This window comes from Schistocerca americana, chromosome 2 (assembly GCF_021461395.2).
Source record: "Schistocerca americana isolate TAMUIC-IGC-003095 chromosome 2, iqSchAmer2.1, whole genome shotgun sequence".
Classification (NCBI taxonomy): Eukaryota; Metazoa; Arthropoda; class Insecta; order Orthoptera; family Acrididae; genus Schistocerca; species Schistocerca americana.
Window position 1 is genome coordinate 648,927,526 of NC_060120.1, and position 12,536 is coordinate 648,940,061.

The 12,536-nt window shown below is 38.8% G+C and overlaps 1 protein-coding gene across 1 annotated transcript in view; it reads right to left on the bottom strand.

Moving 5' to 3' along the window:
• The window catches only part of LOC124594276 (adenylosuccinate lyase), a 52,683-nt gene that overhangs the window by 23,659 nt on the left and 16,488 nt on the right, over window positions 1-12,536 (bottom strand). The window contains exons 2-4 of the mRNA XM_047132641.1: window positions 10,289-10,492; window positions 2,524-2,648; window positions 1,001-1,158 (exon numbers count right to left, since the gene is read on the bottom strand). Coding sequence (XP_046988597.1) covers window positions 1,001-1,158; window positions 2,524-2,648; window positions 10,289-10,492 — 487 coding nt within the window. The remainder of the gene's footprint in view (window positions 1-1,000; window positions 1,159-2,523; window positions 2,649-10,288; window positions 10,493-12,536) is intronic.

Below are 12,536 nucleotides of genomic sequence, written 5' to 3' on the forward strand. Positions count from 1 at the left end.
TTTCTTGTTCCTCATATGATTAACAACCAGCCATCATTTATTAAATCCAGTAAAATTCTATATGCTGATGATATCACTTTTCTACACACTAGTAATGATTTTAGTAGGCTTAAAACTTGTGTCATAACATCATATTTTTCATTTTTGCAAAGAGTAGTACCATTTGGTATTATCTTACAGGGGCACTCTAATGGTGTGCATGACATATTATTACTGCAGAAGAAAGATGTTAGGTTCTTCAGATAAGGTACACTGTAAACCTTTGTTTTGTGAATAAAAGAAATCTTGACAGTAATAAACTTTACAAACACACACACACACACACACACACACACACACACTGTTTTAATTTATACAAATAATAAGTTAGCGGAAGCACATTACAGAGAAAATATATATTGCTACAACACAAGAAGCAATACATGTATTTATACTTCATACAACTTTCAGTCAAAATCACTTAACAGCTATGAACTCATAGGGCACAAATTATTTAATAAGCTTCCACGAACTGTAAACGATTTACCAGATCAAGCATTCAAACACAGAAAGTATGACTGGTTAGTAGGCAACCCACTCTATGATGTAAAAGAATTTACCAACTGCAACATAAAACTTAATGTTAAAAACCAGCCTGTTGTTTCTTTTAAATTATCAACTGCATTGTATTATGTGTGTGGCATTGTGTAGAGTACTTAAATTGTCAGGAGCCTTTGTTCTCTGTTCGGTTCAAGAAGAATTAGGCTCTGCTGTTTTCTGTCATTTATTTGTACTTAATTGGTGTCCAACAAAACCTGTGTTGTTGAAGAAGCAAACATGCAATTACCAAATTAAAAAAGCACTGACAAAGCCCTTATAAACAGCAAACCTAGGAGAAATGAAGGAACAGAAAAGAACACTTGAGAGAAGGGGAGGGGATAGGACAGATGGGTGGGAGAGGAGCATTCTCACAATGAAGAAAGAGATCAGAAAAAAAATCATTTTCCATGGAATAACGTACCATTGAACAGCTGCAAGAAGGAAGCCTGTGTACCAGTTGTGCCTTTGACTCCACGAAAGCGAAGGTCATCTCTGGCTCGGCAAAGAGCTCGTTCATCCATTAGCAGGTCCTGCAGCCAGAGGCAAGCTCGCTTCCCCACAGTTGTTAACTGCGCAGGTCTACCAAAATTATTATTATTATTAAAGAAAATAATTTAACAGCAGCCTTCCATTATTTATGTGCATGCAATAAACAAGAACAGAATACAACAAAATCTGTGTCTGAAACTGACAATTCTTCATTTGGCAAAAGAAATGAACGGGTGAAGGAAACAGTGTTATTAACCATCTAAGTAATAAATTTATCCAGGAGGTCAAGAAGACCTAGCAAGACAGTACAAATTTACAATAAAAAATAATATAAAACATTTGTCATAAGTACTCTAATGACTCCTCCGCCCCCCCCCCCCCAAATCTGTTCAATTTGTGTAATATGTTGTATCTTTTAAATTAGATTATATCTCCAGTACTAAATGCAAGCACAAGTTAAAACTAATGATGGTCAGTTTTTGCCCAGTGATAAAAACGAAAATTTTCAGTGCAGTAAAGATTTGTTTCCCATATTCTGTATAAAATTTCAAGACATCAGCGCAGAGTGTCACACACTATGAACTAGAAGCACAAGAAAAGGCTGCGAAAAATCTTGCTTCACAAAAATAACAAGTACTCTGCTGTACCCAAAATATTTGTATTTTTGTACTCAAAGGTGTGTATGCATGTGAAACAAAATCATTCCTGGACTCAGGAGATGAAGATTTCAAGAATTTATGAGTTTTCCAATCACTTGCTAACTAGTGGCCATTCAATGAATAGATGTGAAAGCTGACACTCACTACAGTATCTCATAACAACAATATTCAGCAATAAACATTCTGCTGTAATTACTGAAGCCACCCAATTACAAATAATAAAAGAAAAAATTATTGGAACATTGCATACGTCAGAGACTGAAAAAAAAAAAAATCTATTAAGAAGTAGTTGTGCAATCACACCAAAAGTGTAGGGAAGGCAGGCAAATGTTTTTGTTGACACATTATCATTGAAAATGAAGAGAAATGTGAGTAAAATTAGCCAATTTACTAGCATATTCTTTCATACAGTCATTCATCCATTCATAGCCAAAGAGCTCCACAGGTTTAAAAAATTTATCTGTAGGAAAATAGAAAAATACACCTTTATCAACTACACAAAGTAGCAATCACAGAATGTACACTAACTGATATAAAAATGTGCATCTTCATTTGTAAGATAAACCTTTAGAACCTACCCCTTGTACAATCTCATAATGATTTCATCTGGAAAAAGTTATTTATTTTTTTACAACAATTAAACAAGACAGTTTCATGGATGATTTAAAAATACATATAATAATGGAGATTACAGGGTAAAAAGGATATTTCTTGATAAACAAGCATTCATTTCAAGGCACCATTGAGCTATGTAACACTACAGAACTGTACAGTGTTATCGTCACTTGATACTCACTGCATGTGTGTAAATCCAAGTGTAGGCATATCCTTGTATGCAGCTGCAAACTTGGACAGTTTATCAATGCAGTTAGCCAATTTAGGCAGGAGAATGTTGAAACCATCACGAATTATAATCAAGTCCTGCAGAAGTAAAATCAAGCATACATTATTTTTTTAAGCATACTACTATAACAATTTTACTGTAGTGATTAATATGTATGCAAAGTTAATGTAAATCATTAGCCCTTAACTTTTTTGTGATTTCATGGTAGAGAGTATTTAACAATGAGTACAAAATGTTATCAACAGAAACTTCAATATTGCCTGAGCAATGGTGAGTTGGTATACAGTACAGATGGAATGGTCAAGAAGAAACCCAGATTTAAATATATTTATTCTGTCATAAATTTTATTTTTGTAGGTAGATTTTCAAAGTATTATGGTCACTTATCCCGAATATTCTGAGTCAATGAGAGGACAGTGCACATCATTTTTCTCCTTCTCGTATTATTTTCATGAATATTGTTACAATTATGAAAGTTGAGTCCATTGTGATTGACAGAGTTCAGAAAATGTTGGAGATGGTTATCATCTTATTCTTGTTGTAAGGAAATTTTTTTATACTTGTTTAAAATAGTGATAATCTGAAATTTGTAAATGATGGCATATGATAGTTAATTTCCATTTACAATTGTTATTAATTTCAGCATTTCTTTAAAAAAAATTTCCCCATTTTGTACAAATGTAGTGGCTGAATAGTCAAGTTACTAAATATGGGCATAAATAAATTAAAATAGAAGACTATCAAGGAACTGTGAGGCTACATAGCAATATGCACATACACAGGTGGCAGTATTGTCACCTACGCACGATACAAAAGGGCAGTGCAAGGTTGTAGCTGTCATTCGCACTCAGATGACTCACGATAAGTGATTTTCGACATGATTATGGCCACATGAAGGAAATTAACAGACTTTCAACACAGAATGGTAGTTGGAATTAGAGGCACAGGACATTCAATTTAGGAAATCATTGGGGAATTCAATATTCCAAAATCCACAGTGTCAAGAGTGTGCCACCAATATAAATTTTCAGGTATTAGCTCTCACCATGGACAATGCAGTGGCTGACAGCTTTCACTTAATGATTGAGAACAGTGGTGTTTGCGCAGAGTTGTCTATGCTAACAGACAAGCAACACTGCATTAAATAATCACAGATATTAAAGTCAAACGTACAACAAATGTATCTTTTAGGGCAGAGTAGAAAAATTTGGCATTATTGGGCTATGTCAGCATATAACCGAAGCGAGTGCCTTTGGTAATAGCACAATAGTACCTGCAGCGCCTCTCCTGGGCTCAAGAAGGGACGTCAAACAGATGTGCAGAACTATAGACGTGTATCTCTAACGTCGATCAGTTGTAGAATTTTGGAACACGTATTATGTTCGAGTATAATGGTTTTTCTGGAGACTAGAAATCTACTCTGAAGGAATCACCATGGGTTTCAAAAAAGACAATCGTGTGAAACCCAGCTCACACTATTCGTCCACGAGACTCAGAGGGCCATAGACACGAGTTCCCAGGTAGATGCCGTATTTCTTGACTTCCGCAAGGTGTTCGATACAGTTCCCCACAGTCATTTAATGAACAAAGTAAGAGCATATGGACTATCAGACCAATTGTGTGATCGGATTGAAGAGTTCCTAGATATCAGAACACAGCATGTCATTCTCAATTGAGAGAAGTCTTCCAAAGTACGACTGATTTCAGGTGTGCCACAGGGGAGTGTCATAGAACTGTTGCTATTCACAATATATGTAAATGACCTTGTGGATAATGTTGGAAGTTCACTGAGGCTTTTTGCGGATGATGTAGTATATCGAGAGGTTGTAACAATGGAAAATTGTACTGAAATGCAGAAGGATCTGAAACGAATTGACACATGGTGCAGGGAATGGCAATTGAATCTCAATGTAGTCAAGTGTAATGTGCTGCGAATACATACAAAGAAAGATCCTTTATCATTTAGCTACAATGTAGCAGATCAGCAACTGGACGCAGTTAATTCCGTAAATTATCTGGGAGTAGGCATTAGGAGTGATTTACAATGGAATGATCATATAAAGTTGATTGCCGGTAAAGCAGATGCCAGATTGAGATTCACTGGAAGAATCCTAAGGAAATGCAATATGAAAACAAAGGAAGTACGTTACAGTACACTTGTTCGCCCACTGCTTGAATATTGCTCACCATTGTGGGATCCGTACCAAACAGGGTTGATAGAAGAGGTAGAGAAGATCCAACGGAGAGCAGCACGTTTCGTTACAGTATCATTTAGTAATCGCGAAAGCGTTACGGAGATGATAAATAAACTCCAGTAGCTCGGCATGGGCTTTTGTTGAAGTTTCGAGAACATACCTTCACTGAGGAGTCAAGCAGTATATTGCTCCCTCCTACGTATATCTCGTGAAGAGACCATGAGGATAAAATCAGAGAGATTAGAGCCCACACAGAGGCATACCAACAATCTTTCTTTCCACGAACAATACAACACTGGAATAGAAGGGAGAACCGATAGAGGTACTCAAAGTTCCCTCCGCCACACACCGCCAGGTGGCTTGCGGAGTATGGATGTAGATGTAGATGATCACATCAGTTAGACCATAGATGACTGTAAAACTGTGGCCTCGTCAGATGAGTCCCAATTTCAGTTGGGAAGAGCTGATGGTAGGGTTTGAGTGTGGCATAAAACTCATGAAGCTGTGGACCCAAGTTTTCAACAAGGCACTGTGCAAGCTGGTAGTGGCTCTATAATGGTGTAGGCTGTGTTTACATAGAATGGATTGGGTCATGTGGTCCAAGTGTACCTATAATTGACTGGAAATGGTTATATTTGATTACATGCATTCATAGACTTCATGGTCCCAAACAATGATTGAATGTTTATGGATGATAATGCACTGTGTCAGAACATTCTGTACAATTTCAGTGAGTGATTTGTCCACCCAGATTGCCAAACATGAATCCAATTGAATATTTATGGGACATAATTGAGAGGTCTTTTTGTGAACAAAATCCTGAACCAGCATCACTTTCACAATTATGGACAGCTATACAGGCAGCATGGTTCAACATTTCTGCAGGGGACTTCCAACCACTTGTTGAATCCACAGTACATCGACTTGCTGCACTATGGCACGCAAAAGGAGGTCCAGCATGATATTAGGAGTTTCCCACGACTCTTGTCACTTCAGTGTAATTCTGATTACCTCACTTAGTGCAATGAATAATGTTTACCACAATATTTTCCTGTAGATAATCATCGAATGACAATGTTTGAAATATGTTAACTAACCTTTCCAACAAAAGTCAGCAGTTTAACCTTCAGATAAAAGAGACTAAATCTAATCATTTTAGCAGCTGTACAGTATGTAGCATCAACTTTATTTCCAATCAATATGTACCACAAACAAGTAGAATTTTCTACCCCATGCTTCCATACTACAGCTGCTAATGAGTTTTGCAAAAACACCATTTCTCATTACCTCTGTTGATCTTTCTTTACTTATTTTGACAAAAGTATAATCTCCAGTTCTCTTCCAAATAAAGAATCATTTACACAGAGAGAGAAGAGTAGTGGACTCATGATTGGATCTTGTAGAACAGTTCTTGTAGACAACAGTAGCAATGGTGAAATAGAAATTGTAAATTGTACAGAGTGCTTCCACGGTCTAGTGATTCTAAGAAGTTTGCTTTGTTCTCATTTCTATTTTGATGCAGTCAATCCACCGCATTTATCTCGTTTTACCGCTTCTGTCACCATCTTCCATGTCAAAGTTCACCCATGAAGAAAGATGAATATCTACTGATAAGATGTGCTGTGTACACTCCATTTAGTGTGCACTTTCTATTATTGAGCCGATACATTCCATTCTTGTACAAGTGGCAAAATAACATAGCACTTTGAGCCTACCAGATCACTCTTACCTCTACAGAAGTAAGATGGAGAGAAATTAGCGAATAAATTCAGGATGTTTCCACAAGTTGGTGATTGAAAATTGTACCTCTCCATCTCTTTTCCTCAGCAGTCAAAATAAGGAAATAAAATTTTGTTATATGTTTAGGAAGGGAAAAAATCAACAAATTTTCAACAACGAGCACATTTGTAACAGAGCACTACTTCAGGGAGACAAGTGTTGGCTAAGGAACTAGGTTAACACACCATCCAAGCACTACCCTTAAGGTCTAGAGATGCAACATAAAATGTAAATCAAGATAATCTAGTGGAAACTTGTATCGTAACCAATGCACCATTTCACTCCAGTTCATCATTCATAGATAATACGGGTCGACAGAAGCGTCCGATCCCACGCGTCGGCTTTGACCCGTGACGTAAGGGTGTTGTCGTGTGTGACGTCATGACGGCGCGGAGTTTGGTTTGTGAGTGTGGCGTGTTTGTAGATGTCGTCGTGTTGTGCTCTCTGGTAGTATGTTCGGGGTTTTCGTTTGTGTGGTGTAATGGGCTCAGTTTGCTTTTGCTCATTATCCAGAAATGTTCGAGTGTCGGCTGTGTTTGTAGCAGAATTCGTTTCAGTGAGTTAACGATTTTGTGTGAAGGTTAATTTAGTGTTGTTCGCTGTACATCGTGTGGTAATTTTAGTAATATTAATCGGTTGTTGTTTTTGTTCAGGAACATGGCTGAAAAGGGCAAATAGCAAGCCCTAAAACAGCCCGCTCTGTCCCCTCTGGGCAGAGAATGAAAAGTGCACACACACACACACACACACACACACACACACACACACACACACACACACAAAAAGGTTCAGGAATGGATATGACGGATAAAATTAACAGTGCGTAGGTCAAGGGAAGTGTTCGATCCCTATGTATGGCTGTGTATGTTGATATTGGTATCGGGAGATGTTTTTAAGCTATATAGGCCAAGGGAAGTGTTTGATCCTAATTTATCGGATCGGGAGCTGCTGTTGAGCTATATAGGTCAAGGGAAGTGTCCGATTCCAGATTATATTGTGTTTCGTGGTATTTGGGGAGTTTTGTGACGTTGGTTTTTTTCGTCGTTTTGTGTGGTTTTGTATGGGGGTGGGTGTCTAAATTTGTTTATATTTAGTTTGTCCCCACCTAAAAAACACCCCATTTCCCGCGCTTGTCCCTTTGGTGTCATTAAGCATTTTGTGGAAAGTGTGTGTGTTTTTCGATGTATTTTCGTCCTCATAATGTGTACGTATCGACTTTATATGCGCCATATTGGAATCGTGATTTATGGTCGTTTCCGCCATATTTGTGACATCATGGGTCAAAGCAGACGGGCGGGATCCGACGCTTCCGTATTTCCGGTAATAGTGCAAGTTTGTTGTATTTGTCCAGTTGAAACCACAGCATGTAAGTTACAGTTGGTTATCAGGAGACTGGAAAAGGAAAAGGTCGTTTTAGACTGCCATCAATCAGAATTATGTGTACAGATTTTAATTTTTTATATCGTGTTTTTAACCAGGTAGAGCTCAAAATGGGGACACTGTCCCGAAGTACGATAAATCTGTTGAATTATTATACCCAATCTTTCTTGCAAAAAATTAACTTGTTTATCATATCTGAAGAATAAAATTGGTAAAATAAATGATGATTTTGAAATAAATAATCACGGAAAGGTAGATTGCTACTCACCATAAAGATGACACGCTGAGTGACATCCAGGCAAAATGAAAAAAAGACTGTTACACACAGCCAAACATTCCGCGCGCGCGAGTTGTGCCTGCTTGTGTGAATGTGCGTGTGTTTTCCTTTCTTTCCTGAAGAAGGCTTTGGCTGAAATCCAGTATATAACAGCCTTTTTATCGAGCCGTCCGCAACTCAACGTATTGTCTTATAGTGAGCAGCAATCTATCCTTTTCATAATTGTTGATATTCCAACCTGGACTTTCCATTGTTTAATTTCAAATTGAAGCAGATTAACTTCAGGTTCCAAAAGGCACTGCCCTCCACAGATATACAAAGCACGTTTGCCCAACAAGAGTGAACAGACATCAGACAAAGCACTTCCAGATTCCTATTTCCAAGTTTGTGTACCACTCCTCTGAATGTGACAGTACTTCATGTTACTATTGTTACTGTCACTGACATCCAGCACTGTTGCCTACCTGATTTTCAGACAGGTTCTCAGGAATTGTCTTCAGGTGCCTAAAATATTCATTGTTCATGTCAAGGAATGGAGAAATGTCTTGTGCATCAGACCTGAAGATAGCGGGGCAGGCATTAAATAAACAATGACTGTGGCAATTACAGAAATCAGGAGAAACCAGAAACTTGCTGGACTAAAAGAAAATATGTAGTGTATGGAGAAGAACAATGTTGATCCAGGCACTTAAAAAAATCTCTTTTAATAATACATCAGGATAGAAAGTAAATAATTGGAAGGAACTCCATCCTGAATATTTACAATCTTTATTTTTGTTTTCAGTTCAGCAGGCCACAGAAAAATTTCTTTTTCTTTCAGGCATATTCATGCAAATACTTACATAGAACAGCATTTTCACAGCTGTATTCACGCTAATAACAAGGACGTGATGTCACTATTAGTAAAACAAACAACACTATTCGTAGAGCCATGAAAGGATTGTTTGTGGAATGCCAGGTATTTATTAATGATGTGTCACTCAGTTTGATGTGTTTATATTGACAAAAGGTATTTATGCAAATGTGTTGTGGCGAGAGTGAAGTTTAATGGAAACTGTGCAATGATCTGCTTTTTTCTCCTGGTTTAGAGTGGGATTATTTGTTTTGGTCAGCAGAATAATGAACACTTTTGTTAATGAAAACATTTTAGGCAACACTATACTGTAGACACTGATACAAAATTTTGGAGACGGCCCTTTTCTGTCTCAGCAAAACGGTGGTATTGTCCACAAGGCCCGTTAAACTGTGTTGTGGTTCAGTAAAGGATTGTCCAAACCCACTGAACGTTTCTCCTATGAAGTAGAAAATTACCTGTGTGCCATATCAGTTTCCCCCAAAACACGGAAATAGTATTCACTGTGTTTCAAGCAAGTGAAAACAATTTCTAACTCCAATAAGCTAGAACTTAATACTAAACATTCCCTGACGAACAAACACTGTAGTATTAACAGAGGAGGTCGTACATGGTATTATTTTCATCGACGTTATCTTTGTAAGAAATCGACGTTATCTCTGGAAGAAATAGTTACTTAGGAGTAATATTCATCTTTCATGAGGGGTAGACAAAGCTTTAATTATCAACGTAGAAAAGTAAATTAACACAATTAATTTTTTGTTTGAGTCATGTACATGACTGTACACACTGAAATCCCATCCCCACAGTAACCAGCCACGTTCGTACAGTAGCCAAATGAAAATGGCGCAGGCCATTGATAAGGAGTAGTACCGTGCAGTTTGCAGTTGTAGCGGATATGCTGATGCTGTGTTACGCTAGTCCAGATAGCTGAAGAATTCATCTAGATAGGCCTGACAACAGGAACATTCCACTTCAAACGACAACGATTTTCGCATGATACTACTCTTTGTCAAGGGGCTGTGTCAATCCGATTTGGCCACTCTAGCGACGTGATTCTGTGCTATAGGGCGGGGATTTCGATGTGTACCAGGACAGCAAACATGTACATGCAATCAAACAAAAAAATAATTACGTAACATTTTTTAGGGTGACTTTTAAAACTTTACGGCTACCCCTCGTAGAGACACTTTCTCAGCAACAGGCAAAGGCGTTGAGAAGGATGAGACCGACCGTGTTATCACCCACGTAGCAGGAGGTGGCGCCCAGGTGTATAATGGGCGCCGCCAGAGGGCACTGCTTGGCTAGCACGTGCACGTGCGCCATGACGTCATGGCGCGTCAGCTTCTCCTCGGCAGCGGCTGCCGCCAGGTCCACCTGGTACACGTGCGCCTCCAACTCGGCCAACTGCTCCTCCGTCACCGGCAGCCCCAGCGCCTGCAACAATGCAACGTTCTCACACACCACTGGTCCACTTCCTCATGTTTCTGGACAAGCTATCTCACCTCCAAATAGATGCTACGAATTCATCTAAATGCACGGCATAGCAATAACAAAGGAGTTTCCCCCGCCCTACACGTACACAGACGGATCAGAGCACCAGGACTGGGCCTGGGACAAGATCGATGATTGGGCCCCTTCTTCAAATACAGCAACCCAATTTTGTTGTTATTTTAAACAAGGTTTGATATGATTAAAAAATAATGTAAGTCGGGGATGTTGGAAATGCACAAAAAATACTCATTAGAGCGAAATAGAATAAACACAATTTCTTATTAAACACTAAGCATATGTTCACAAATGCAATCGGTACTAATACGTTCCAAAAGTCTCGGGTTCTATTGGTCACAGTGATAAGGGGTCAACTGTTCTGGTTGGCCTCGGTCTAGCGACCATTTGTATGCCTATCGGAAGAATAGGCATTTTGTGGCTAACCAGTACAGGGTCAAAATTTAAGCGTTACATACTTCCTCCAGCGAGAGAAATTAAGAAAATAGGTTGGCTCTTTTGCATTAGGTGGACCTTACGTAGCTTATATAATCATCATTTGTTAATGGATGATTTCTGAGGAAACTGCGATGTTTGGATACGAAAAGTACCAGTTGTGGAGATGGCCACTTTTATTAATTTCTACTTATAGCAAATCGTTGAAAATTTTACCATACTTCCTCATGATGACATTTTTGGAAACTTACGAAATTTTTTTCGATATCGGTATCCGTTACCAGGATCCAGATATTCAAATTTGCCTTAATTATCTAGTAAAATATGCATTTAATATCCGGTCTGAGGCGACGTTGTGGACACATGATAAGAATTCTAGTGTCACCGCAAGCGTTCTGAGGTCACCAAACTTTTTCTTCAGCATTTTTCTCCAATAAAACTTTATGACGCACTGTCTCTGTATAATTGCCACTTCACGCTGAAACAAATATGCCCAAAGTGGTACTTAAGCAACAAAAAAGTGAGCTAAAAGGTATCTTAACAGGCCTAAAAAAATCTCCAATTTTCTGAGCTGAATCTCTTAAGACCAAGCCTCGTTGACCAAGAAATTATGTCACATCAAGTCTATGCGTAGCGTCTTTGACTAGTCATCGAAACGTCCTCGGTCCCAGGTTCGAACCGCGACACTGCTTAAATTCTGAATAAAAATCACAAGTGATGGCGGCCGAATATGTCCGGCATAAGAAATCACCCTCATTCTGTCAACGACCTTGTCAAAGAGGGCGGAGGAGCGGACAGAGGTAAGGTGCACTCTCTTGTCTTTGGGATGGTAAATTGCCCCTAAAACGCGGAATATTCAGCAATGATCAACGAAACGAGGATGCAGAAGGCCACGGAAACCTCGGAAGGAAAGACAATGTGTATCCACAGAACAAATGGCCTGTATCTGAAAAAGTGTCCTGACGGTCTCTCCATTGGCAAAAGATCCCAGTCTAACTAGATGTAGTGGGGGCAAGTGATGTGAAATGGAAAGAAGGTAAGGATTTCTGGTCAGATTAGTATAGGGTAATATCAACAGCAGCAGAAGATTGTATAACATGAGTAGGATTCGCTATGAATAGGAAGGTAGGGCAGAGAGTGAATTACTGTGAACAGTTCAGTGATACGGTTGTCACCATCAGAATCGACAGCAAACCAACACTAAAACAATAGCTCAGGTATACATGCCGACGTCTAAGCAGAAGATGAAGAGATACAGAAAGTATATGAGAATACCGAACGGGTAATTCAGCTCGTAAAAAGAGAGGAAAATCTAATAGTCATGGAGGATTGGAACGCGGTTGTAGGAGGAGTAGTACAAGAAAGGTTTACGGGAGAGTGTGGGTCTGGTACTAGGAATGAAAGAGGAGAAAGACTAATTGAGTTTTGCCATAAATTTCAGCTAGTTATAGCGAATACTTTGTTCGAGAACCACAAAAAGAGGAGTTGTACTTGGAAAAGGCCGGGTGGTACAGGAAGAGTCCAGTTAGATTTCATC